The sequence below is a fragment of the Podarcis bocagei genome, assembly GCF_964188305.1.
Source record: "Podarcis bocagei genome assembly, chromosome: 2".
In the NCBI taxonomy this organism is placed as follows: domain Eukaryota; kingdom Metazoa; phylum Chordata; class Lepidosauria; order Squamata; family Lacertidae; genus Podarcis; species Podarcis bocagei.
This window is the reverse complement of record NC_138126.1, coordinates 7,334,702-7,361,090: the sequence shown is the minus strand read 5'-3', so window position 1 is coordinate 7,361,090 and position 26,389 is coordinate 7,334,702. Positions and strand designations below refer to the sequence as shown.

Genomic DNA, 26,389 nt, shown 5'->3' with positions numbered 1-26,389 from the left:
GAGAGTCTATACACAGACCAAGCCTGCTCCTCTATTCCTTTTCCTTCCTCCTCCAGGTTCCCAAATTGAGCGGTTCTTCTAGCTCCACAGAGGCGTTCCTCACAGTGGAGGTAAAAGGGGATACGCTGCGCTTCAAGAGCTGGAAAGCTGTGCTGGTCAAAGACCTGGACACCCTGCTCTTCATCCAGACAGACAAGCCCATCTACAAGCCAGGGGAGACTGGTAAGTGAGAGGCTGGGGTTACGGGAAGGGAGAACCACTAGATAAATACCACATCCCCTTTGTAAACAAGGCTCTCTACAGACTATGTTCAGCCTTCGAACAAGAAGATGGAGAGAGGGGACATGAGAGCCATCTTCAAATACCTGAAGGGCTGTCGTCACATGGAAGAGGGAGCAATCTTGCTTTCTGCTGCTGTTTCAGAGGGGTAGGGTGTGAACCAACGGGTTCAAAATGCAAGGAAGGAGATTCTGGGAAAAAGAAACAGTGGAATGGACTCTCTCAGAAGGTGGAGAACAGAAGCCTTTCATAGTTTGGACAGAACTGAGTATACATTACATCTGGGAAATGAGCCCAGTGGTGTAGCGTGGGGGCTGTGGCTCCGGGTGCAATTTTGTGAGGGTGGTGCAAGCAGGCGCCCCCACAACAGGCTTCTCCTTTGGGGCCTAGATCCATGCAAGAAGAAGCTGCTCCTAGGTTGTGGCGCTTATGCCGGGCTACAGCTCTGCCTCTGGGGTCAGGCCAGATCCGGCGGCAGAGAGCAAGAGGGTGGGCGACAACGCTGCCGCTGCCCTTCCTCAGCTGCGAGATGCCTTGTGCCCGACTGCAGCAGCTCAGTCGCAGAGTCAGGCCTGACCTGGTGGTGGAGAGCAGGAGGAATGTGGGCAGCAGTTTCCCCGCTCCTCTTCTCCCCTGGACTGTAGCGCAAGGGAGGGGTGCCCTCCATGCCCCTTGGGGTTGTGCCCTGCATGCCCACCCCGGACAGCACGGACATATGCTCCGCTGCTGAAATGAGCCACAATTTGTGTCCTGGGTATGCCTAGGCGATGTATTGACACATTGCCCAGGGCCTGTTTGGGGGACAGAGCATGACAGCGGCTTCACCTGGCAGTATATTGTTGGTGGGGCTTACCTGCAGCTGACTCCAATGCCCAGTGGGAGGGACAAGCTGCCTCGGCCCCAGCCCCACAAGGGGCTGAGGCAGCTTGTTCCTCCCTCCACTTTTCGACATCTATGATGCATTACCATATAGGGAGCGGGTGGCGCTGTGGTCTAAACCACAGAGCCTCTTGGGCTTGCCAATCAGAAGGTCGGCGGTTCGAATCCTCATGGTGGTGTGAGCTCCCGTTGCTCTGTCCCAGCTCCTGCCAACCTAGCAGTTCGAGAGCATGCCAGTGCAAGTAGATAAATAAGTACCACTCTGGCGAGAAGGTAAATGGCGTTTCCATGCACTCATGGTGTTCCGTTGTGCCAGAAGCAGTTTAGTCATGCTGGACACATGACCTGGAAAGCTGTCTGTAGACAAACGCTGGCTCCCTTGGCCTGAAAGCGAGATGAACATCACAACCCCATAGTCACCTTTGACTGGACTTAACTAGCCCTGGACTCTTTAGATTTGTCTGCCCATGCACAGAGCCAGTGTGGTGTAGTGGTTAAGAGAGGTAGACTTGTAATCTGGTGAACCGGGTTCGCGTCTCCGCTCCTCCACATGCAGCTGCTGGGTGACCTTGGGCCAGTCACACTTCTCTGAAGTCTCTCAGCCCCACTCACCTCACAGAGTGTTTGTTGTGGGGGAGGAAGGGAAGGGAGAATGTTAGCCGCTTTGAGACTCCTTCGGGTAGTGATAAAGCAGGATATCAAATCCAAACTCTTCTTCTTCTATCTGAAACCCAAGGGGTGCATTGGTTGCCAGATGCGAAATAAATCAGCATGATTTTCAGTTCTTGTAGCAGCTCTACGTGGACACACCAGAGACTGAGCATGTCCTCTTCCATTGAATACTCTGTGCTTGCTAGGGGCAACAGAACGGGGCTTCAAAGGGCACTTACCAGATTATCACTACATTGGGGTTTGAATTGCACACCAGCAAGTTCAAGTTATGTAATGATAGTTGATTGGGAAGTCTTGCATAAGAAACCTGCTTCCTCAAAAGGTCTCACTTTGATGTCATCTGTTCTCCCTACAAACCAATCAGAATGAATGCACATTAAGCAGGTTTTATGGGAACCCATGAAGAATGGGCCCCTTTTGTATTTGTGTTGAGTAATGCCTGCATTTTGGGGATTCCTTTTATATACATATTTATCTGCACGTAGAGCACCCATGCTACAAATCAGTCACAAGCCATCAGGACAGAACTGCAATCGAACATGCTTTTTTAAAAAAAATCTTATTTCCTTTCCAGTTCAATTTCGTGTTGCCACCCTGGATGAAAGTTTCCGACCTGTTACTGAAAAAGTGAGTTTTTCTCAGTGCCAAAGTATGATATGCAGATGGGTGATCAGAGGGTAATACCCATTTATTTAATTATTTAATGTTAATTAAAGCATCAGTTCAGACCAAAAAGAGCACCACTAGGACACTTGATGCTGGGAGCTAAACCCTGTACTAACATAACTCTGGAAGCTAAATTCTAAAGGTAGAAACTCTGTTTTTTAAAAACCAAACCAAACCAAACCAGTTTTCAGCTCTGTGGAAGGAGTAAAAAGAAAAGCCCACTATATTATAGTTCCACACAGTACAAATCTGGTTAATGGAAAAGTCAGTTTAGATTTATTTATTTTTTAAAAAAGATAGGCTTCCTCTTTTTTCAAGAAGTTCATTTGGAATTTCAATCTTCCTAGGTTAAAAAGGTTAGGTGGTGGTTTTTTATGGTGAAAAATGACTCAGCTGAAAGTTTCAACTTTCAGTTCAGTTGAAAACCAGCTTAAAAAACTGATCCAGCTTAGCAAAGTGAGAATATAAGTGGGAAAACAGTTAAAGTCGAAAACCAACTTTGCTGCCTCCTTAATATCACTGAATAGCTGGCCAGCAGAGCTTTTCTCTGTGCTGAGGGGACTGCCGACACCTGTCCCTGAAAACAGGCTGTTGGAACGATCAGGCACCTGCCGTGACACGTTTGTCAGGCAATTTGAGGAAAAGCTCCCTCAACTTCACATTGAGTGGAATGCTGTCATTATTGCAGCGGCAGGTGAAGCATTTGACATGCTACCTTGCCAATCCTGCAGAATTGGTTTCAGTCAAAGAGGCCAGAGGAGGTGGACAAGAATGGGCCCTCTTTTACTTGTTAGAATTGCTGCTTCATTTGCTTTTATATAGTTGTTTTACTGGATTTCGGTTTCATTTAAAAAAAAAGTTTCAAAATAAGATTTGCAAACGCAATAAACAAAACATTGAACTAAAATACATCATAAAAGCAACCATAACGGCAAGAGGAGTAAAAAGGCGTCATTATCATCATCATCAAGCTTCAAAAAGAATGAATAGTGTGATGAATGAATGTTGGGATACAACATTCATATTTATACAAAATATATCAGGTATTCATAAGTGTTGCCAGATAAAATTGTATTGAGTAGGAACATGCCAAACACAAGATTGTTTGGTCATATGAATCGCAAACAGCCTCAAAACACGTGCAAAGTCTGAGGGGGCCACATTGCCGCTGCCAGCACCTTATTCTATGGGTCAGTTTTTCAGAGATGGGAATAAACTCAATTTTTTCAAACCATAAGTTCCACGAGTGAAAAAGATGAGTGCTTCTACCCTTGAGAGAACATTAGGTGAGTCGGGACCAGCAGATATCAAATTAATAGTTGACGGAGTTTTCCTTCTTTTTCTTTAATGGATATTGCTTCCATGTTGTCCATAGTATACACCACTAGGGTCCTCCCCCCTGTATTAAGCTGTTTAGAAAAGCTTTAAAAGGAATAAATAAGCATAAATTACTGCTGGGGAGGTTGTGGGGTGGGATTTGCCTTTGAGGTAGTTTCTCATTCATTGTCATCTTCGATTTCTCTCCCCCTTCTACCTTTTGCTTCCACAGGTCCCATTGATTTACCTCCAGGTAAGTGGCCAGTTCATCTTCACCTCTTATCATAATAACCTATAGCTAGTTTGGGGGCAGAGAAACAACGTGCAAAGCAGAATGCAGCTATCCTTTGACGTTTGCATTTATCTGAATTTTGCCATGCAGTTCTCCAGCCGATGTTACCTTGGATAATCTCAGGCAAATATTTGCTACAAACAGAAAAAAGGGGGCTTAGCTATTAACTGTGGCTACAATCATCCAACTACCTGTCAGCAAGTTCTGTTTAACTCAGCAGGGCTTGCTTTAGAGTTAAACAACTATGTGTCTTTTTGTCAACACCTGAGTAAAGGTAAAGGCACCCCTGACCATTAGGTCCAGTCGTGACCGACTCTGGGGTTGCGGCGCTCATCTTGCTTTATTGGCCGAGGGAGCCGGCATACAGCTTCCGGGCCATGTGGCCAGCATGACTAAACTGCTTCTGGCGTACCAGAGCAGCGCATGGAAACACCATTTACCTCCCTGCCAGAGTGGTACCTCTTTATCTACTTGCACTTTGACGTGCTTTTGAACTGCTAGGTTGGCAGAAGCAGGGACTGAGCAACGGGAGCTCACTCTGTCATGGGGATTTGAACTGCCAACCTGATCAGCAAGTCCTAGGCTCTGTGGTTTAACCCACAGCGCCACCCCTGTCAACACCTGAAGGCAGCTTTTAATGTTTGAGGCATTCCCCCCAGCCCCCCCCTCTGTATTTTGTCAGAAGCTGCCCAGAGTGGCTAGGGTAAACCGGTCAGATGGGTGGGATTCAAGAACTGTTGTTGTTGTTGTTTAGAGTACAGATGCTTAGGAGGTTGTGCCGAATGAAAAAGGACATGAGGAAGGATTTATCTTCTCCCTGGCCCCCTTGCAAAAATAAAAATCTATTAATCAGCTCGTTTTAAAATAAAGAAAAGTCAGGTCCTGGATAGAATCAACTCAGCTGAAAACTAGCTTAGCCCCATTGCTTTGGGTTCGAGATCCTCTGGAAGGAGAGGAGAGAACTGCACACATTATCTGCAATTTCTTTAAATCAGTATATCCTAGGCGTAGGCAAGCTCGGCCCTCCAGATGTTTTGGAACTACAATTCCCATCATCCCTAGCCAACAGAACAAGTGGTCAGGGATGATGGGAGTTGTAGTCCCAAAACATCTGGAGGGCCGAGTTTGCCTATGCCTGGTATATCCTATAACACATCCAGCTTCCAGACTTGGTAGGTGGCCTTGTTGTAACTTGTCCTGGCAAAGGGCAGGTAAGAAATGATGGTGATGATGGGGTGATGAGGAGGAGTCTAGCTGTGAGGCTGTGAGGTTCTCTTTGCCTGCCTGCCAAAGGTTCTCTTTGCCTGCTGTGAGGTTCTCTTTGCCTGCCTGCCTCCCCTTCTCCCAGCCCCTCAGGAGTGAATTTGTTTGCATGGTTCCTCAAACAAACCCTCTGACTGTTGAAATTGCTGGTTAATTGTCAACGAAGCCCCTCTTTGGAGGGTTTGAAGTAGGGCTGTGTGCAAGCCTGTTGATCTGCCCCCGATTTGCAGCCCCTGGATCAGGCCAATGCTCCCTGTGGCTAGAAAACTCCCCTGCTGGGCTGACAGAGCAGCTCTGGGATCCTAGAAGCCAACTCCACGCCCAATAAAATATCTGAGGCGGCTGGGCTCCCCAAAGTTGATACGCATTCTAATGGTGTGCGTGTGGCATGTCTTCTGGTCAGTTATGTGGGGCAGAGCTTACCTGGGCCTCCCCAATATTTATGCATTGGCACCCCTTTCTGAGCTGCTGCAGAATCCCTACTGCAAACATAGTAGCAGCAGACCCTCCAAACGTCCCTGTTTTCCAGGGACAGCCCTAATTTAGAGAAGCCGTCCCAGTTTCTGGTTTCATCCTGGAATGTCCCTCTTTTCCTTAGGACGTCTCTCTTTTCATTGGAGAAAAGTTGGGGGGTATGGAGTTATCCTACCCCCGAGCTATATAAAGGCAATCCTGTATTTCTTAAGAAAGGGTAGTTTCTTAAATGTTTAATTTTTATTATTATTTTTATATATGTTGGAAGTTGCCCAGAGTGTCTAGGGCAACCCAGTAAGATTTGTGGGGTATAAATAGTAAAAATTATCATTATGGAATGGGACACCCATATTTTCATCGGAGAAATGTTGGAGGGTATGTAGCAGGTGTTTGACCACCTGCGATCCTGAATGCTGGTGGCATCTCATAGTTTATGTTCTGAACTGTTGACCCCAATACTCCCCTTTCATGCCTATTGCCTAGGGCTCTGGAGACAGGGACCTTGCGTGGTCCCTGCTGCAGAAATAGCAATTGCTTTCCAATTCACCTACCCCAGACCATTACACCACTGGATATGTCCCAGCCTTGTCCTCTTCTGGAGCCAGAAACAGCAGTCCCTCCTTTTAACCTGTGTGATTCCCTCCACCCTTAACTTTCTTGTGACTTCCAGGATCCCAAGAACAACCGCTTGATGCAGTGGACCGAAGTGGAGCTGAAAGGGGGCCTGGTTCAGCTCGCCTTCCCTCTCGGCTCTGAGCCCCCCCAAGGCACCTACAGACTGAAGGTGCAGAAAGTCACCAATGCATGGGAGGAGAGAGCCTTTGAAGTGTCTGAATATGGTGAGGAGGATGGAAAGGTCCCAATTGGGCTGCAGGGAATTGGGCACCCAGGACGCTGAGCAGAAGGGGGTTGGGGTTCGTGATGTATCTATCCCTTCATTTATTTTTCCTGCTGCCTTGTGGAGTTCGCACCTAACAGGGGCAAATAATAATGAGAAGTGAGGTCACAGGGAACCAGGCAGAGGGCCTTCTCGGTAGTGGTGCCCGCCCTTCCATCAGATGTCAAGGAAATAAGCAACTATCTGACTTTTTGAAGACATCTGAAGGCAGCCCTGTTTAGGGAAGTTTTTTATGTTTGATGTTTTGTCGTGTTTTTAATATTCTGTTGGGAGCCGCCCAGAGTGGCTGGGGAAACTCAGCCAGATGGGCAGGGTAATAATAATAATAATAATAATAATACAGTGGAGGAACAGGCAACAGACTGTTTTGGAATCTTAGAGAGGTGAGGTTTGCAAGTCCAGCCAAAGCTTTCCTTCACCTCCCCTCTTCTTTCCCCTTCTGTAGTATTGCCCAAATACAAAGTTGTGGTGAAGGCACCTGAGGTCATCACGATTCTGGCCGAGGAACTGGAAGTGACTGTTTGTGGAGTGTAAGTGGGACTTCTCGGTGGGACAAGGGTGTTGTTGTTGTTGTTGTTTAGTCGTGTCCGACTCTTCGTGACCCCATGGACCAGAGCACGCCAGGGACTTCTGTCTTCCACTGCCTCCCGCAGCTTGGTCAGACTCATGTTTGTAGCTTTGAGAACACTGTCCAACCATCTCGTCCTCTGTCGTCCCCTTCTTCTTGTGCCCTCCATCTTTCCCAACATCAGGGTCTTTTCCAGGGAGTCTTCTCTTCTCATGAGGTGGCCAAAGTATTGGAGCCTCAGCTTCACGATCTGTCCTTCCAGTGAGCACTCAGGGCTAATTTCCTTAAGAATGGATGTGTTTGATCTTCTTGCAGTCCATGGGACTCTCAAGAGTCTCCTCCAGCACCATAATTCAAAAGCATCAATTCTTCGGCGATCAGCCTTCTTTATGGTCCAGCTCTCACTTCCATACATCACTACTGGGAAAACCATAGCTTTAACTATACGGACCTTTGTTGGCAAGTTGATATCTCTTCTTTTTAAGATGGTGTCTAGGTTTGCCATCGCCTTTCTCCCAAGGAGCAGGCATCTTTTAATTTCGTGACTGCTGTCACTATCTGCAGTGATGAGGGTGGTGGTTCCCAAAGTGAGCAGTACAGCCCCCTGGAGGGTGGTGGGATTACGGAGATCTTTGGAGGCAACGGGGTGGTGATGGTGTTGGTGGTGGGTGCTGCAGGTGGTGAGTCAGGACTCCTGCTAAGTGACTTTAAACCAGAAGTTGGGAAACTGGCATCACTTCAAGTCCATCCATCACATTCAGAATTTACTTCATTGTGGTTACTAAATGTGGTATCTGTCAGGAGTTCAGCCTGCACTCGAGGAGGACGCTGGCAGAGACACATGCCCGACAGGCATGTTCCCTCCCTCCTGGAGCTTCAAAAGCTTTCTTCTGCCCGAACATCACAGCGACCGATGCCAACCGACACCGGCACACTTAGGGATCCGCAGAGTTTGCACACCTTGCGTGACAGACCTCAGCAACTCAGCATTTTGGCTAATCTACTTTATTTACATATAAACACACACGGAGCACTGCAGCATGGCTCCCTCTCTCTCTAGCATCAGACAGCAAAGAGAAAAAGGACAAAGGACAATAGTCCCACTTCACGGAAGACAGTAACACAAACATCCTGTCTCCGTCACTTCCCAACATATACCGTCATGTGAAAGACAACAATCCCATGACTGCAATCATGGAGCAGGAATTCTAACAGTATCTAAGACCCTTTCTCTACCACAGACCCTGGAGAGAAGCTGCTACAAGTCAGAGTAGACAATATTGGTCTAGAGGGATGGAAAGTCCTATCTAGTACATATTCTCCTGTGTTCCTGTGAAAACCTCTTCACCAAACTCCGGACAATAAGCACCCACGAAAAATATACATATAAAGATATTTTTTTTAAAAGGCAGTCTTGTCAATGTTCCCTATATATCTGTATCCCTTCTGAGGGCTTCACCACACTAACTTTCACACAACCAAGGCCGTCTTTAGCATATGTGGCACTGGGGTGCAAAAAACTGCCCAGCACCCGGGTGCCCCACACCCCTAGTGCCTATGGGTAAGCTGACCCGGCACACAACTCTGTGTCGGAGCAGTTTTTCTTACACCCCAGAGTTTCCCCCAGAAAAACCTGCTCTTTAAAGCTGAAATGCAACAAATCTGGATTTTCTGTGGTTTGCCATTTGCTCTGATTCAGCGGTAGAGAGTGGGTTTTCACGGGGAAAGCTCTAGAGAAAAAATAACCCGCAAAATGAGCACTCAGAGATTTAAAGCATAGATCCTGCCTGCAAAGCACGGAGGAAAAGTAAGTGTAAATAAGCCCTTGATCAATGCTATCTATGACTGTTTCTGTCTCCAGGTACACCTATGGGATGCCCGTTCCTGGACAGGTGAAGATACGCGTTTGCCGGAAATACAACGATGCCGCAAACCGACGGTACAGCGGTTACACAAGCTCATGTTCCTGGGCAGAGCTGGGGGGTGTATGTGAAGAGTTCAGTGGAGAGGTGAGTCTCCAAAATAAAACTTAGGCTCAATACAGATTTACAGTCTTAGCTGGGAAGGGTTGCAGCTCAGTAGAAGAACATCTCCTTTGTATGCAGGAGGTCTCAGGTCTGATTCTCAGCGTCCCCAGTTAGGGCTGGGAGTTAAAGGAAGCTAAAGGAAGGCTTGGACAGCCAAAGCCTTCTCAGTGGTGACAACGTGCTGGACTTTTAGTCCTGCAGCTCCATCCATCTGGACTAAGTTACCAGTTGAAATTAGACAGCTACCCATCATCATGACATTCGGGCAGCTATTTCACCCCCCCCCCAAACAACAGCAACAACAAGTCTTCTCCTGGAGTGAGAGTCTGCCATTCTACATATAGCATATAGATGACCCTTGGGGTCCATTCCAGCTCTTCACTTCTATGATTCCATGTTCTTTGAATTCTATAAATGGGTTTGTTGTTGTTGTTTTTGTTGTTTTTTTAATTTGGGATGATGTTGTTTATTTATTTAAATGACTTTTACAGCTTGCTTTCGCCCCACAGAAACCTCAGAAGTGGCTTGCTTGCTCAAAAATAAAGTTCACTAATAAAAATAACTATAGTACTTAAAATATAAAACACAGCAGCATTAATACCAACATTTAAAAATAATAATTACACAGTGCTCTATGAAACAAAATAAAAAGGGGGTGGGGAGGGAGAGAGACTTTCAGCATCTGTCTAAAGATGGGAAGGGAAAGATTTGGATAAGTTTCCCAGAGAAAATTCCAGAGTTATAGTGCCACCGTCAACCAGGCTCTGTTGCTAGGACCCATCTATCAGATATCTGCTAACAACGGGCTAGAGAGCAGGTCCTCTGATGCCAAGCTGAAGACCCAGGCAGGGTCATATATTTCAAGGTGGTCCTTTAAAAAATCTGGTTCTGGGCCATTAAAGGCTTTAAAGGCTTGCAGCAGCACTTCCACACTGTGGTGTTGCGGAGAGAACCAGTTGACTTGGGTAGGTCTGGGTTGCAGAAGTAGACTCAGAATGTGTTTCTGTCATGGGCAGGGCTGGAATTCAGAGTCAACTTTGTTGTTTTTAGAATTTGTAAAGATGGTTTTACTGTTCAGTTGCTTCCAGAGTTTGAAACACTGGCATGGTTTGCAGAGCTTACGTTCTTGTGTTTTATCCTACTTTTATCTCGTAAACAGCTTCAGCGGCTTCTAGCTATGGTTTATAATTTTGTTTTATAGTAGTATAGCGATAATAACACTAGGACAAGAAAAGAAAGAAAGAAATTGTCGTTGTCATTGTTAACAACCTTGCAAATCTCTGGCTTCCCAAATAGGCAGATGCAAACGGCTGCTTCTCTCAGGTGGTGAAAACGAAAGTTTTTCAGATGAAGAGGGATTCGTCTGAGATGAAACTTGAAGTGGAGGGCAAGATCGCTGAGGAAGGCACCGGTGGGTTTTGTGGAACAGAAGGGCTGGGTGTGCTGATCAGAACCAGGTTGGGGGCAGCGTGGCCACAGAAAGTCCATGTTGGGGCATGTGCAGAGTGTCCATTCAACACAACAGTAGGTTGTGCTGACCAGTGGCTGAACATTCACTTTCCATTCAGAAGGACACAGGTTCAGCAGCCAGCCTCGGACAGCTTTTTTCCAATCCTGAGGGCTGGTTAGAGAATCCTTTCTGGAGCTCTGGAGAGCCTCTTCCAGTCAGTGTAGAGTCTGACTCAGCGCAAGGCAGCTTGCGTGGCGAGTCTCGCCTCCCCCCTTGGAAAATAAAGACACAGGACACAGAAAAGGCCACAACTTTATTGATTGCAGGAATTGAGCAGTATTGGCTTAGGCATTGGTCCTATCGACTAACCAGCTTCAGCCTGATTGCATGAAGGCCGGCAAGGGTCAGTGGCGTACCGTGGGGGGTGCAGGGGGGGCCGGCCGCACCGGGCGCAACATCTGGGGGTTAGGGTTAGGGGGCGCAAATCCATGGGTTAGGGGGCGCAAATCCACGGGTTAGGGGGCGCAAATTACTTGCCTTGCCCCGGGTGCTGACAACCCACACTACGCCACTGGCAAGGGTTAACCACCATTAGGGGGAGTCAATGCTGATGTACATCAAATAGGAGTTCCCCCGGGGTCACTGCTCGGGGGCGTGCCTTAGGCCCACACCTCCATAGGCTTCGGACAGGGCAACACCCCCCGGAATCCTTTACCGGACTACCCTTCGCTTTGGGGGAAGGTGATGGCGCTTCCTTCCCCCCTCTCCTTTGCATAACAATACCCCTACCAATGCCTAACCCCCAATGCCAAGAAAGTTGTGACGATTTGCTACGAGGTAGGCGAAAAACCAAATGGCTGGTGCCAATTTGCCAAGTGGAAAAAAATCCTATCAGGCCCCTTGATGGCGACCGACCGAAGTCCATAGCAATGTCAGAGAGCCAAACCTAAGGGCGGGAGGGGTGGGAAACCGGAGCAGCTGGAACGAAGAAGAGAGGGAAATCCTCGGCCGCGCCAGCCCTAAATAGCCCGGGCCACGCCTCCCTGGCCAGCCGATTGGCTGGACAGGGAGATGACGCGCCCGAGGATTCCCTCATTCTCGCGGGGCCTGTGAGTCAGCCCCTGCATGCGTGGGGAGGGCGTGGGCCTGTAACCCCACCTCCTCTCCAGCTCGGAAGTGGCTTTCCTACATTCCTGTTTAAATAGAGAGCCATAGCTCAGGGTTAGAGCATTCGCCTCGCATGCGAAAAGATCGCCAGCTCAACATCTCCAGGCTGAGCTGGGAAATGTCCCTGTCCAGAAGCACTGCTACCAGCCAGTGTTGACAAAACTGGGTTTGATGGACCATGAATCTGACTTATTGTATTTTTTTATTTTTCGAAACAGAAATTTATTTATTTGATTTTCCATATTAAAATTTACATTCACACCACAACCGATTATATAAAAAGCAAGATTCCCAAGAATCTCCTGGACTTCCCTCCTCCCCTTTGTGGATCTCATTGTTAAACTTTTCCTACTGCATCTTTTATAACAGTCCAGATTTTTATATCTCCATTATATCCATTGTTGTCGTTACATTACAAGTGTTATTGCAATCCCGCTAATGATTTTAACTGTTTGCAATGGTTTTTAAGATAAATTATAAATTCCCCCCATTCCTTATTAAAAATTTGGTCTTCCTGATTTCTGATTTTTCCATTTCAGCCTAGTCCATCAACTTGATCTGCCATTCTCTTGCGTGGCGAGTTCCTGCCCCCCCCCCAGTGGAAATAAAGACATATGACACAAATATTAAGGTTAATGGGCTAAATAAGGCCACAACTTTATTGGTTACAGGTGATGAGTGGTATTGGCTTAGGCATTGGTCCTAACCAACTATATCCAACTTCAGCCCATCCGCTTAAAGTCCGGGAAGGGTTAACCACGAGTAGGGGGAGTCTTGCTGATGCACATCAACTAGGAACTCCCCCGGGGTCACCGCTCGGGGGCGTGCCTTGGGCCCTCGCCTCCATAGGCTTTGGACAGGGCCACGCCCCCCGGAATCCTTTAGAATAGAATAGAATAGAATAGATTCTTTATTGTCATTACACAAGTGCAACATTGCACAAAGTGCAACGAAATTGGATGCCATCCCTTAAAACAACAAAAGCAAAACAACAACAACAACCAAACAAACCACATTCCAGCCACACCCACACCACACCCATCAAACTCCCAGGTCACACTATCGAGTTACAGCATTCAAAAAGGCCACAGCTCTTGGATAGAAACTGTTTTTCAGTCTATTTGTCTTTGACTTGATGTTTCTATATCTCCTGCCAGAAGGCAGTAGTGCAAACAGACCGTGTCCCGGGTGAGATGAATCCTGCAGGATGTTATTTGCTTTCCTAAGACAACGGGAACCGTACAGTTCTTCCAAGGATGGGAGAGGATGACCAATAATCCTTTGGGCTGTGGTTATGACCTTCTGGAGCACCTTCCTCTCCCTAGCTGTACAACCGGAGAACCAAGCACAAATACAGTATGTAAGAATGCTCTCTATGGAGCCTCGGTAGAAGGACACCAGCAGTCTCTCACTCAGATTGTTCTTCTTTAAAAGTCTGAGGAAATAAATTCTCTGCTGGGCCTTCTTCACCAGAGCAGTGGTATGTGCGCTCCAAGTCATGCCCTGATCGATAGCTACTCCCAAAAACCTGAATTCCGCCACCCTCTCCACCCGTTCCCCGTTGATATACAAGGGCTGAATGTCCGCCTTTTTTTTCCTGTAGTCCACCACCAATTCCTTGGTCTTAGCCGTATTAAGAGCCAGATTGTTCTCTCCACACCAAACACAGAGCCGCTCCACCTCGTCCCGATAGGCGGACTCATCCCCTCCTGAAATGAGCCCTACCACCGTAGTGTCATCAGCAAACTTGATGATTTTGTTGCTGGAATAGATGGCTGTACAGTCATACGTATAGAGAGTGTAGAGCAGGGGACTCAACACACAACCCTGTGGTGAGCCGGTGTTAAGGCTAAGGGCTGTGGACATGTGTGACCCTACTCTAACCCTCTGGGAACGTTCTGACAAAAAATCCAAAACCCAGAGACAGGTGGAGTTGGAGAGTCCAATCGCCTCTAGCTTGGACACCAGTCTATGGGGGAGGATAGTGTTAAAAGCAGAGCTAAAATCCACAAACAGCAGCCTCACATAACTCCCCGGCTGCTCCAGATGGGACAGAGCAGCATGGAGAGTGGTATTGATGGCTTTATCGGACTACCCTTCAATATGTGGGGCAGGTGATGGCACTTCCTCCCCTCTTCCAACTACAGAACAATCCCAATGCCTAACCGCCAATACCAAGAAAGTTGTGGTTTGCTACGAGGTAGGTGAAAACCAAGTGGCTAGTGCCAAATTTCCAAGTGGAAAAATTCCTACCAGGCCCCACAACGGTGACTAACCGAAGCCCATAGCAAGGTCAAGGAACGAAAACCTTATAGGGCGGGAGGGTGGGAAAAACTAGAACAGCTGGCAGGCAGCAAAGAGGAAGATCCTCAGCCGCGTCCTGCCTTAAATAGGGCAGGCCATGCCCCCAGAGCCTGCCGATTGGCTGGCCAGGGGATGACACTGCCGGGAATCCCCCAATTGCACGAGGCTGGGCCTTCAACTCCACCTCCTTCGAAGGGCGGAAGTGGCTTTCTGGTAAGGATTTTGTCTTCTTTCCATCTCTGGGCAAATAGCATCCACACAGCTGTCCTCACATACATAAACAGTATTTTCTGTTCCCTTGGGATCTCAGCACCTAAAAGAAAAGCTTCTGGCTTTTTTGTAAATGAATCTGACTTATTGTAAGGCCCCTCCCCACCTCTCCCACTAAATTTGTTGTTTCATTTTTCGCAGGGGTGGAACTGACCGGAAATGCTTTCTCCACAATTACTGCAACTCTCAGCACAGTTACCTTTGAAACGGTGGACACTTACTACAAGCCTGGTATCCCACTTTTTGGCCAGGTATTATTATTATTATTATTATTATTATTATTATTATTATTATTATTATTATTATTATTATTACTATCAATAAATTAAATTGGTATACTACCCTATACCCAGTGGCATAGCGTGGGGGGTGCCAGGGGTGCCGGCCGCACCGGGCGCAACATTTGGGGGGGCGCGTTTGGCCGGCCCTCCTGGAGGAAGCAGGAACCCCACTGTCCTCGGACCTCCTCCGAAGGCTGGCGGTGGGGCGGAGAGACCTTCTCCCCGCGCCAGCCTTCGGAAGGCTGCTCCGAAGGCTGGCGGCGGGAGGAGGGCTCTCCGCCCCACCGCCAGCCTTCGGAAGGCTGCTCCGAAGCCTGGCGGCAGCTTCGGATGGCTGTCCTGAAGACTTGTGGTGGGAGCAGTGGCGTAGCGTGGGGGGTGTAGGGGGGCCTGCTGCACCTGGCGCAACATCTGGGGGGCGCACGGAAGAGACTCGAGTGCTAAAATCCACGGGTTAGCGGGTGCAAATTACTTGCCTTGCCCCGGGTGCTGAGAACCCACGCTACGCCACTGCCTATACCCATAGATCTCAGGGTGGTTCACAAGATAAAATAGCAATATAAAAACCACAAAATACATAATAAAGCTAAAGACAACCCAATAATCCCCCTGTACAATGGAATTTAATGGGAAATGCAACTTAAGCTATTCTGAAATAAGACACCGCAGTGCTCCCAATTTATTTGCCAGTGTAGCTCCCTGTCTGAAATAAAAGTCTTTGCTGTGTATTGGCTTCTGCCCATCCAGGCGAAGCTCGTGGATGGTGCCAGTGTTCCGATGGCCAACAAAACCGTTGAGATCCGTGTTGATCAATCAGGACACAGAATCAACTACACAACTGACCACCGGGGGATTTTCCAGTTTTCCGTTAACACGACCGGCCTCACAGATAGTTCCATCAGGATCCAGGTGAGTGTTCCTGGGGACTGGAGGGGAAACAAGGGAGAGCTTCCACATTAACTGAGCCTGATGAGGAACAACTGAGGGAGTCTGGCATGTTTAGCCTGGAGAAGAGGAGACCAAGAGGAGATAGCCATCTTCAGATATCTGAAGGACCATCGGCACATGGAAGATGGAGCCAGTTTGTTTGCTGCTGCTGCTCCAGAGGGTAGTTAGAAAGGAGATTCTGGCTAAACATTAGGAAGAAGGATAAGAGCTGTTTGGCAGTGGAAGAGAGGACCCTGCAATGTGGTGGACTTCCCTTCCTTGGAGGTTTTAAAGCAGAGATCGGATGGTCACCTCTGCTGATCTCTTTATAATCTTCGGGCATGATTTATCTTTTAATCTGCTTCTTTGTTGATTTTAATTACTTTCTTCCAATGTTTTTAAATAGGTGGTTTTGATTTTATTTTATTTTTACTGTTGATTTCATTATTTTATTCTTTTGCTAAACTGTTTTGAGTGTGGGTTTTGTTTTTGTTTTTTACAGTCAAGCGGTATGTGAATTTTATGAAATAAAGAAAATTATTACTGTCGTACCTCGGTTGTCGAATGGAATCCATCCGACTTCCGAAAACATTTGACAACCAAGACGCGGCTTCTGATTGGCTGCTGGAGCTTCCTGCAGCCAATTGGAAGCCGCATTGGACATTTGGCTTCCAAAGAACGTTCACAACCCGGAACACTCGCTTCCGGGTTTGCGGTGTTCGGGAGCCAAAACATTCGACTCACAAGACGTTTGGGATCCAACTACGACTGTATTGCATTTTGTTGTACACTAACGTCATTGAGGCATCCGTGCCTTTCCACTCCCCTCTTTTTGTTTTTGTTTTTAAACCAGGCAATTTATAATTCAGGCTTGGTGTGCCATGAATGGGGCTGGCTCAATCCCCAACACCAGGGCGCCTCTCATTCAGCCTCACGCTTTTATTCACCAAGCGAAAGCTACCTCCACATTGAGCCCGTTCCTGGGACTTTAAGCTGCGGTCATACTCAGCCAGTCCGAGTACATTACAGCCTGAAGCCTGAGCTGGTGGAAGATAAGAAGATTCACTTTCATTACCTGGTAAGCCCAAATGGAGAGATCTTTATTTCAGTGCCTTGGGCTAGAACAGTGAGGGACCACCCAGGGGGGCTGACTCTTAGGTCGTACAGCAGGGAAGGACCTCTGCCATTGACCAGTGCCATCGCTGTGTGTTGGTTGCTGCACGTGCAAATAGGTCAGAGAGGAAGCTGGGCATTGGTCTGATAACTGTTGATAAGACGGGGCTAGGTGGCTTGGAGCTGAAACGATCGATATTATAGCAGCCATATTTGCCTTATACATATAAAGTCCCTGACATTGTCAGGTGGGCACTATGGGCAACTTCTGAGATTTGGTTCGCCTCTGCCAGGGGCTGAACCTTAGGGTGGCAGAGACTAGGGCTGCCATACTTCCAAAATTTCCCAGACCCAGCTGGGATTTAGGCCCCGTAAACAGTGTCTGGGTGCAGTGGCGTAGCGTGGGGGGTGCAGAGGGGGCGGGCTGCACCGGGCGCAACATCTGGGGGTTAGGGTTAGTGGGCGCAAATCCACGGGTTAGGGGGCGCAAATCCACGGGTTAGGGGGCGCAAATTACTTGCCTTGCCCCGGGTGCTGACAACCCATGCTACGCCACTGTCTGGGTGGGAAATTGCTGAAATGTCTGGGAAAATCCAGACATATAGCAACTCATGTCGGAAGTGTAGATTGTGGCGAATTTCCTTCAAATTTTTTTGGCCAGAAAAGCTTGGCGACATGCCTGGATTTTCACTTTTTGAACTATGTCCTGGCAAAGTCCTTGCCCACAGAGGCTCTGCTTTCTTTCAGACATCCTTTAAAAAACTGCATTGTTCAAGCAAGCCCTTAGAACATGAGGTTTTTCTCCTACCAGTTAGCTTCTGTCAAAGCTTTTACTGTTCTTATCGTACTACTACTGTGTTCCTCGTGTTGTACCTCACCTTACTATATTCCCAATGGAAAATACATATTCCCAGAGTGTTTTTAGCAATCAAGCCCTCTTCCCAGAGAACTCTGAGGATTGTATCTCTGTGACGAGAATGGGGCTTTATCTTAATAGCTTGCAGCATGTGTAGAACCACGAGTTTAGTTAGGGGGGAAGGCCTTTCGTTGGGGGGGGGGCGGCAGAACCTCAGCTAGTTATTTTATATTGACTTTTATTGATGGGGGGGGAGTTGCCCCTCCCTGCCCCGCCATTGGCTATGCTCATGGATTTCAGCACCCTTAACAAACCAGTTTCCAGAATTCTTCAGGGGAAGCCACAGCTGTTTAAAGTGGTATGAAAACTGCTTTAAAGGTAAAGTGCAGATGGGGTCTCTTGTAAAACACAGCAGAGAGATCCTGGAGGAGGGCATGCTCCTAGTGGGGCATGCTCTAGTTATCTCCCGCTTGGACTACTGCAATGTGCTCTATGTGGGGCTACCTTTGAAGGTGACCCAGAATTACAACGAATCCAGAATGCAGCAGCTAGACTGGTGACTGGGAGCGGCCGCCGAGACCATATAACACCGGTCCTGAAAGACCTACATTGGCTCCCAGTACGTTTCCAAGCACAATTCAAAGTGTTGGTGTTGACCTTGAAAGCCCTAAATGGCCTTGGCCCAGTATACCTGAAGGAGCGTGTCCACCTCCATCGTCCAGCCCGGACACTGGGTCCACCTCCAAGGGCCTTCCACTAGACAGAGGGCCTTCTCGGTAGTGGCGCCCGCCCTGTGGAATGCCCTCCCATCAGATGTCAAGGAAATAAAACAAGTATCTGACTTCTAGAAGACATCTGAAGGCAGCTCTGTTTAGGGAAGTTTTTAATGTTTGATGTTTTGTCATGTTTTTAATATTCTGTTGGGAGCCACCCAGAGTGGCTGGGGAGACCTGGCCAGATGGGCAGGGTATAAGTCATCATAAATTATTATTCGCGTGGCGAGTTCCCGACCCCCCCCCCAGTGGATATAAAGACACATAGCACAATTATTAAGGTTAATGTGCTAAATAAGGCCACAACTTTATTGGTTACAGCAGGAACAGCTGGCAGGCGGGGAAAGAGGGAGATCCCCGGCCGCGTCCCAGAGCCAGCCGATTGGCTGGCCAGAGTGTGACGCAGCCGGGAATCCCCCCAATTGTGCGGGGCTGTGAAGCCCGCGACCCCACCTCCTTTGTCGGGCAGAAGTGGCTTCTTCTCAACCTCATCCAGACCCCATCTACCTACTTTCTTCCTTAGAACCAGTCCAGGGCTTGTCACTGCTTGTCGCCTTCCTTCTACTTAGTTTAAGTGTTGCCCTTAGTCACAGCATGGCAAAGTACAGGGCAGATTTATAACCAGCAGGTTCCATCTGCCATTGCCTCTGTCGCCCCCTACTGTTGGGCTCCCCACGTTCCACCCTGCCAGTTGCAAGGGCCACCAGCCACCATTGCCGCTGGTGCAGGAGTCGCTAATGTATCAGTGCCGCTAGACATTCGCCTCGTCCGCCCTCATCAGGGGTCTTCCTCCTTCCTTGCAGGTGATGGCTAAAGGGGGCGTCGTACATTCGGGGATCCATGTTCAGCCTGTGGAACATAGGGAAGGTAAATGCCACCTCCTTTCCATTTCTCTACTTGAATGCCAACCTGGTGGGAGTCAGCCACATGCCATTTCCGTTCCAATTGCTGTCCCACCTGGAATGGTTTTGCTTCTTCTTCTTCTGTCTGTTTTTAAAAATGTGCATTGTGTTGCTGTAACCCCCACACCCCTCTTGGGCCTCATGAGGAAGGCCAGGTAAGAAATCATACAAATCAATAAATAATGAAGATTTGACGTTTTCTCCCCCCCCCCCCGCAAACATTTTTTGATCTGGGCTTCCACTGAAATGAGGCTGCATTTTAAGTTGTACTTTAATCCTGTTTTTAAGTTTTATTTTAATCAATTGTTTTTATACCTGATGTTAGCCGCCCTGAGCCCGGTCTTGGCCGGGGAGGGCGTGGTTTCTTACCCCCATCACCAGAAGTTTAAAGGTTTTAATAAATTCCACGGAACCAACTTAGCATCAATATTACATTCAAATATTACTGCCATTTGTTTGTTTTGCCATATATGCATTATTGTACTAATACTGGTTATTGCTGTTTAATCTGGCATGCAAGACAGTAAAGGTAAAGGTAAAGGGACCCCTGACCATTAGGTCCAGTCATGGCCGACTCTGAGGTTGCGGCGCTTATCTCGCTTTATTGGCCGAGGGAGCCGGCGTACAGCTTCCGGGTCATGTGGCCAGCATGACTAAGCCGCTTCTGGCGAACCAGAGCAGCACACGGAAATGCCATTTACCTTCCTGCTGGAGCGGTACCTGTTTATCTACTTGCACTTTGACGTGCTTTCGAACTGCTAGGTTGGCAGGAGCAGGGACCGAGCAACGGGAGCTCACCCCGTCACGGGGATTCGAACTGCCGACCTTCTGATCGGCAAGTCCTAGGCTCTGTGGTTTAACTCACAGCGCCACCCGCGTCCCTTTATGCAAGACAGTAGCCATAGATAATGAATTATTTTCCATATTGAAGTGCAAGGGGAGGTTATTGGGTTGTTTTTATTTTGATTATGTATTTTGCGGTTTTATATTCTTATTTTATCCTGTGAACCACCCTGAGACCTGCAGGTATAGGGTAGTATATAAATTTAATTAAAATAATAATAATAATAATAATAATAATAATAATAATAATAATAATAATATGGGCCAGTGGTCCATCGTGTCCAGCATCTTATTCTCACAGAGGCCAACCAGAGGACAGTTATGGGAAGCCCACAAACAGGATTTGAACTCAAGATCCCTCTCCCCTCCTGCTGCTTCCAGCTACTAGCCTTCAGGAGCATCACTGCCTCGTTACAAGAAAATAACATGCTATGCAAATGCCCTCCAGAGTGTTGCTAGAGTTATGAGTGCCACATGGAACTGAGGGCTTTTGACTTCTGGTTCTCATGCCGACTCCTTCAATGTTTCCTCAGTTTTATCCTCGTTGGTTGTCTTGAGAGCTGAAGCTCGGGCAAAGAGACCACATTGGAATTAATTCTCGTAACCTCTCTCTCCTCTGCCTGCTTTTGTGATTCTCTGCTTACCAGCCAAAGGGGTATTCTCTCTGGACCTCCCTGTGGACGCAGACATTGCTCCCTTGGCCCGCTTGCTTCTGTACACAGTCTTGCCCAGCGGAGAACTTGTTGCTCACTCGGCAGACTTCCCTGTTGAAAACTGCTTCAGAAACAAGGTAAGGCTGTGGGGACTCTCTGAGGCCTGTTGGTTTCTGTTTCCCTCACTGAGCAGCTGCTGCAAGTCACAGGACTATGTTTATCATTCCACAGTCCAGATACTGTTGGATTCCCACAGGAAAGGGAGACTGGATGTGACGTTTACTGGTTTCCTGTTTCCTTCGTACTGTCGTTTCTTTGTTGGAGTTGCTCTCTGCTTCTCACAGAGACAAGATGTATATTTGTATGCTCTCTGCATAGAGTAGTAATAAAGCTTAGCAATGTAGCCATACCTGCCTCATCCTTTCGTTGCGGACTCTGGGTGTTTATACTCTGCTGGGCTCAAGCCAAGATGAGCCGTATCAGCTCGGAGGCCAATAGCTGGTTCATTCTCCAGGACATCACCGAAGATGTCATTTTGTTCACCGAATAGAGCATCGCCTTTACAGTAAATATCAGCTCGTTGGCAATGGCAGAGGGCAACCTAATGAAACAAAAACAAAGAGGGATTACTCCATGCTGTTGTGTACATGAACAAATTCAACAAAGGCTTTTTTTATGTGTCCAGGTGGAATTGTGGTTCACTGAGCCCAAAGGGCTCCCTGGCAGCCAAACTCGACTCGTTCTTGCATCCGCCAAAGACTCCCTCTGTGGCATCCATGCTGTTGATAAGAGTGTCTATCTCTTGAAACCCGAAGCTGAGCTCTCCCCTCGGACTGTGAGTCTCGAGCTGCCTTTAAAACTGTCTTCAGGTAGAACATTTCCAGAGCTGTTTTCTCTCCTGCTCCACCATCACCCATACTGCCTCTTTGGTGCCATTCTTACTACTATCATTACTATTGAGAGCCAGTTGGTGTAGTGGTTAAGAGCGGTAGACTCCTAATCTGGGGAACCGGGTTCGCGTCTCCACTCCTCCACATGCGGCTGCTGGGTGACCTTGGGCCAGTCACACTTCTTTGAAGTCTCTCAGCCCCACTGACCTCACAGAGTGTTTGTTGTGGGGGAGGAAGGGAAAGGAGAATGTTAGCCGCTTTGAGACTCCTTAGGGTAGTGATAAAGCGGGATATCAAATCCAAACTCTTCTTCTTCTTATAATAATAATTATTTCAATTCATTACTCATCCTTCTTCTTAAGGTCCCAGGGAGGGCTACAACAATTAAAACACATATTTGATATTAAAACAATATACAGTGGTGCTTCGGTTTTTTGAACGTCTCCGCCGACAAACGTTTTGGAACTCAAAAGCTGTAAACCCAGAAGTAAATTCTTCCATTTTCGAACGCACCTCAGAAGTCGAACTTCTGAGGTGGCTTCCTGTTTGAGTTTTCCATACGTTTTGAGGCTTCCGTATTTCAAACATTTCGGAAGTCGAACGGTCTTCTCGAACAGATTACGTTCAAAAACCAAGGCGCCACCGTATTGCACAATATTTTTAAAAGGTTAAAACAACTTAAAATTACAAAAGAAAATAAGGTAGCAGAGGCAGAAACATCTGGAAAGCCAAACAAACTTTGGAGAAACAAGCAATGGTTGGTTTGGTGAAATGTGGAACAGCCTGTGGTTAACTTGTGGTTTGTTAAACACACCATGGCTTCAGCTCAAACCAGGCCAATATAAGTCAGGCAGTTTGAACACCCTAAGGTGCTCTTGTACATACCTTACCTGGGAGTAAGTCCCAATGAACGTAGTGTGACTGAAATCTGAATAGACGTGTCCAAGATTGCACTGTAGGTTCCATATAAAAAGGCTAAGCGTTATTCTGATTATAAGATGAGCTGAGGATGAGGGATTAGTAGAACCGAAGAGCATTTCCACTTTTGAAAATGTGTGGGAAAACATGGAGCAGACCTATTTCCCTGTGCCAAAAGTCAGCAATAGATGGTGGCACCTGGAATCAATTTGGCAATAGTGTAGAATTATGTAGCTACACAATTTGGCAATTAGTGTAGAATTTTCCCCTCCCCTCCCTAGATAGGACAAGTGCTGGGTATAACGGACTGGGGGATGACCACCAGTATCGGAAGTATCGAAGCATTTTGGGTCGTGCTGAATTGTGACTACTTCATTTTCAGATTTATGACTTGCTTCCTGTGAAGAACCTCAAAGGCTATCCACATGATAACCCTCATTTGAACGAAATGACTGCTCGTCCCTGTGTGACAAGGAAAACAATTATTGTGGGTGGCATCCGCTACAACCCTGATTCTTATACTTACGGTGAAGGGGACGCCTATGAAATTCTCAAGGTGAGCACTAAAGGTCACTGAAATACAGTGGTACCTCGGTTTCTGATAGTCTCCTTTGACAAACGTTTCGGAATTTGAACGCCGAAACATCACCTTGCCAACAAAGGTCCGTATAGTTAAAACAATGGTTTTCCCAGTAGTGATGTATGGAAGTGAGAGCTGGACCATAAAGGAGGCTGATCGCCGAAGAATGGATGCTTTTGAATTCTGGTGCTGGAGGAGACTCTTGAGAGTCCCATGGACTGCAAGAAGATCAAACCTCTCCATTCTTAAGGAAATCAGCCCTGAGTGCTCACTGGAAGGACAGATCCTGAAGCTGAGGCTCCAAGACTTTGGCCACCTCATGAGAAGAGAAGACTACCTGGAAAAGACCCTGATGTTGGGAAAGATGGAGGGCACAAGGAGAAGGGGACGACAGAGGACAAGATGGTTGGACGGTGTTCTCGAAGCTACCAGCATGAGTTTGACCAAACTGTGGGAGGCAGTGGAAGACAGGAGTGCCTGGTGTGCTCTGGTCCATGGGGTCACGAAGAGTCGGACACGACTAAACAACAACACAATGTATTGCCACTTCTGGGGTTGGGCTTTTTCCTACTCAAAAGATTTCAATGACTGTGGCAAAGCGCTGGACTTTCTAGCTAGCTAGAAAGAGAGAAAGAGCAAGTCAGAATTCCACCTCACTACCATGCCTCTGAGAGACGTGGGTGGCGCTGTGGGTTGAACCACAGAGCCTAGGGCTTGCCGATCAGAAGGTCAGCGGTTCGAATCCCCGCAATGGGGTGAGCTCCCGTTGCTCGGTCCCTGCTCCTGCCTACCTAGCAGTTCGAAAGCACGTCAAAGTGCAAGTAGATAAATAGGTACCGCTCTGGCGGAAAGGTAAGCAGTGTTTCTGTGTGCAGCTCTGGTTCGCCAGGATCGGCTTAGTCCTGCTGGCCACATGACCTGGAAGCTGTATGCCTGCTCCCTCGGCCAATAAAGCGAGATGAGCGCCGCAACCCCAGAGTCGGCCACGACTGGACCTAATGATTAGGGGTCCCTTTACCTTTTCACCTTGACTTTACATATATCACACCTTTTGATGTCTATGCGCTATAAAATGTTTCATAATGGCTCCTTGGCTTTTTTTTACAGGACTTTGGCTTGAAAGTTTTCACGAGCACCAAGATACACAAGCCTCAGATATGTCAAGCCCAAAGACAGAGTAAGAACTGGCACTGGGATGAGGGGGCCGAACTGCAATGATGATGAAAATACACTGGTCTTGCTATGTAAAGCCCTGCGCAGCTTGAGACCAGGATCTCTGAACGATCACCTTGCCGTTTCTATCACTGTTTTCCAGATTTAAAGTTTCCGTTGTGTATATTTTAACTGTAGCTTGTTAAGGGTGCTGAGAGGTGGCCCCTATTCCCCACGCGGACGTACAGTTCACAGGGAGGGGGATGTAACAGTAAACCCCTCTTCGCAGGGAACACTCGGAAGCTCTGCGAGGGGAATAAGGATGTCCTAACAAGTCTCAGAATGCTTAACAAACTACACTTCCCAGGAGGCTGTGGGGTGGGGGTGGAGGCACCATGGCTGTTTAAAGTGCTTTACGCATAAACTTAACATGTTTTCATAACCTTCCTGGGACCTTAGGGTGAAGGGTAGGCAATAAATTAAATCAAAATAACAACATTCATCGCAATCATTAAGCAGTATGAATTATAAATTAAATAACTGATATTATCAGTAGCGGTACAGTGGTACCTCGGTTTTCCAATGTAATCCATTCTGGAAGACCGTTCGAAAACTGAGACGCAAAGGGTGGTCTGCAATTTCAATTGAGGAAATTGAGGGGAAAGCACTCAGCGGAATCCATTCGACTTCCAAGGCACGTTCAAAAATGGACGCGTTTACTTCTTGGTTCTCAGCATTCGAAAACCAAAACGTTCAGCTTCCGAGATGCTCGAAAATCAAGGTACCATTGTACTGATTGTTTTGTTAGTTATTATTATTTCTTAATTTTTACTTTAACACTGGGGGGTAGGCGCTAAGTAGTGGCACAGAGCTGAATCACACATTCATGTTCCATCTGACAGAAAAATGAAGGGATGGCCAACATGACTGAGTAGGGAGAATGCCTCCCGTGCTTTTTAGCGACGATAAGCGTGCGCAAGTCACTGCGCAGTTCAGAAGTCGGAACAGAGCTTGAGTGGATAGTTGTGGGCAATTTCCCCCTGAAAGGCTGGCAATGTGTTTTGACACCAATTAATAATGTAAATAATATCCTCTCCTCTTAGGCTCCTATGAACCTCAAGCTGGCTATGAGTCAAGATATGCCCAGCCGATGGCATATCTTAGTGGTGTTGGTGGTGGTGCCTTCCACGATTCCCCTGAAGCTACGAAGCCTGTCAGGAGTTTCTTCCCTGAGACGTGGCTGTGGCAACTGGTCGTATTGGAGTAAGTGGTATTAAGTAGTGGGTTGACAAAGCAGACGACACAGAGATTTCTCCAAGTGGTTCTTTATAGTAAGCTGGAACTGAACTGAACAGCAAACAGCTCAGCCGGCCTGCTTTTATAGGCAGCCGGCTGTCAACATTGTAACAACAACACCCCAGGGTTTCCCGCTTAAATTAACTGACGTGGACCTGAGTGAAAACTATATACACAACACCCCTGGTGGCCAGGGTGAGCGCTTCAATACATAACACCCCTCCCCACCGAGATAAGGCATTAGTTACAATCATAGTGGTTCCGTTATATACAGCAATACCCTTATTGTTTTCAGTAAGGCACATAAACATATTAATTGACCCTATTCACCATACATCTTTACATGTGCAGTTTGTCCGGTGAACATAGTCTTTTAAATAAGCTGGGTGCTTGGAAACCCTGCCAGACCGCCGAGGGCCAGTACCAGAGTCCGGGTGGCCGCCCGATTCTGGCTGCAACTGTGGTGCGACCAAATGTGGCGTTGAACCCGAGTTCACTGGCTCCGCTACTGTCGAAGGAACCGCCGCAAGCGGACTCAGCGGACAGTCAGGCACGGCGGTGGTCCGAGTCTCTGGAGAGCCAGGCAGACCCACAGAAATGGCTCGGCTCGGCTCCATGTGAGGAAGTTTGTGAGGAAGGTGTAGGTGGAGCCTCGCCTTCCATTAGCAACCCCTCTTTG

General features: G+C 47.6%; 1 protein-coding gene across 1 annotated transcript in view; it reads left to right on the top strand.

Annotated features, from left to right (window-relative positions):
* Positions 1-26,389, top strand: part of LOC308580345 (alpha-2-macroglobulin-like) — a 59,805-nt gene that overhangs the window by 2,188 nt on the left and 31,228 nt on the right. The window contains exons 3-18 of the mRNA XM_081181737.1: positions 57-222; positions 2,405-2,457; positions 4,046-4,066; positions 6,513-6,681; positions 7,186-7,270; positions 9,170-9,317; positions 10,632-10,746; positions 14,668-14,777; positions 15,555-15,716; positions 16,588-16,812; positions 19,280-19,343; positions 20,869-21,011; positions 21,560-21,709; positions 23,065-23,238; positions 24,370-24,439; positions 25,518-25,677. Coding sequence (XP_081037863.1) covers positions 57-222; positions 2,405-2,457; positions 4,046-4,066; positions 6,513-6,681; positions 7,186-7,270; positions 9,170-9,317; positions 10,632-10,746; positions 14,668-14,777; positions 15,555-15,716; positions 16,588-16,812; positions 19,280-19,343; positions 20,869-21,011; positions 21,560-21,709; positions 23,065-23,238; positions 24,370-24,439; positions 25,518-25,677 — 2,015 coding nt within the window. The remainder of the gene's footprint in view (positions 1-56; positions 223-2,404; positions 2,458-4,045; positions 4,067-6,512; positions 6,682-7,185; positions 7,271-9,169; positions 9,318-10,631; positions 10,747-14,667; positions 14,778-15,554; positions 15,717-16,587; positions 16,813-19,279; positions 19,344-20,868; positions 21,012-21,559; positions 21,710-23,064; positions 23,239-24,369; positions 24,440-25,517; positions 25,678-26,389) is intronic.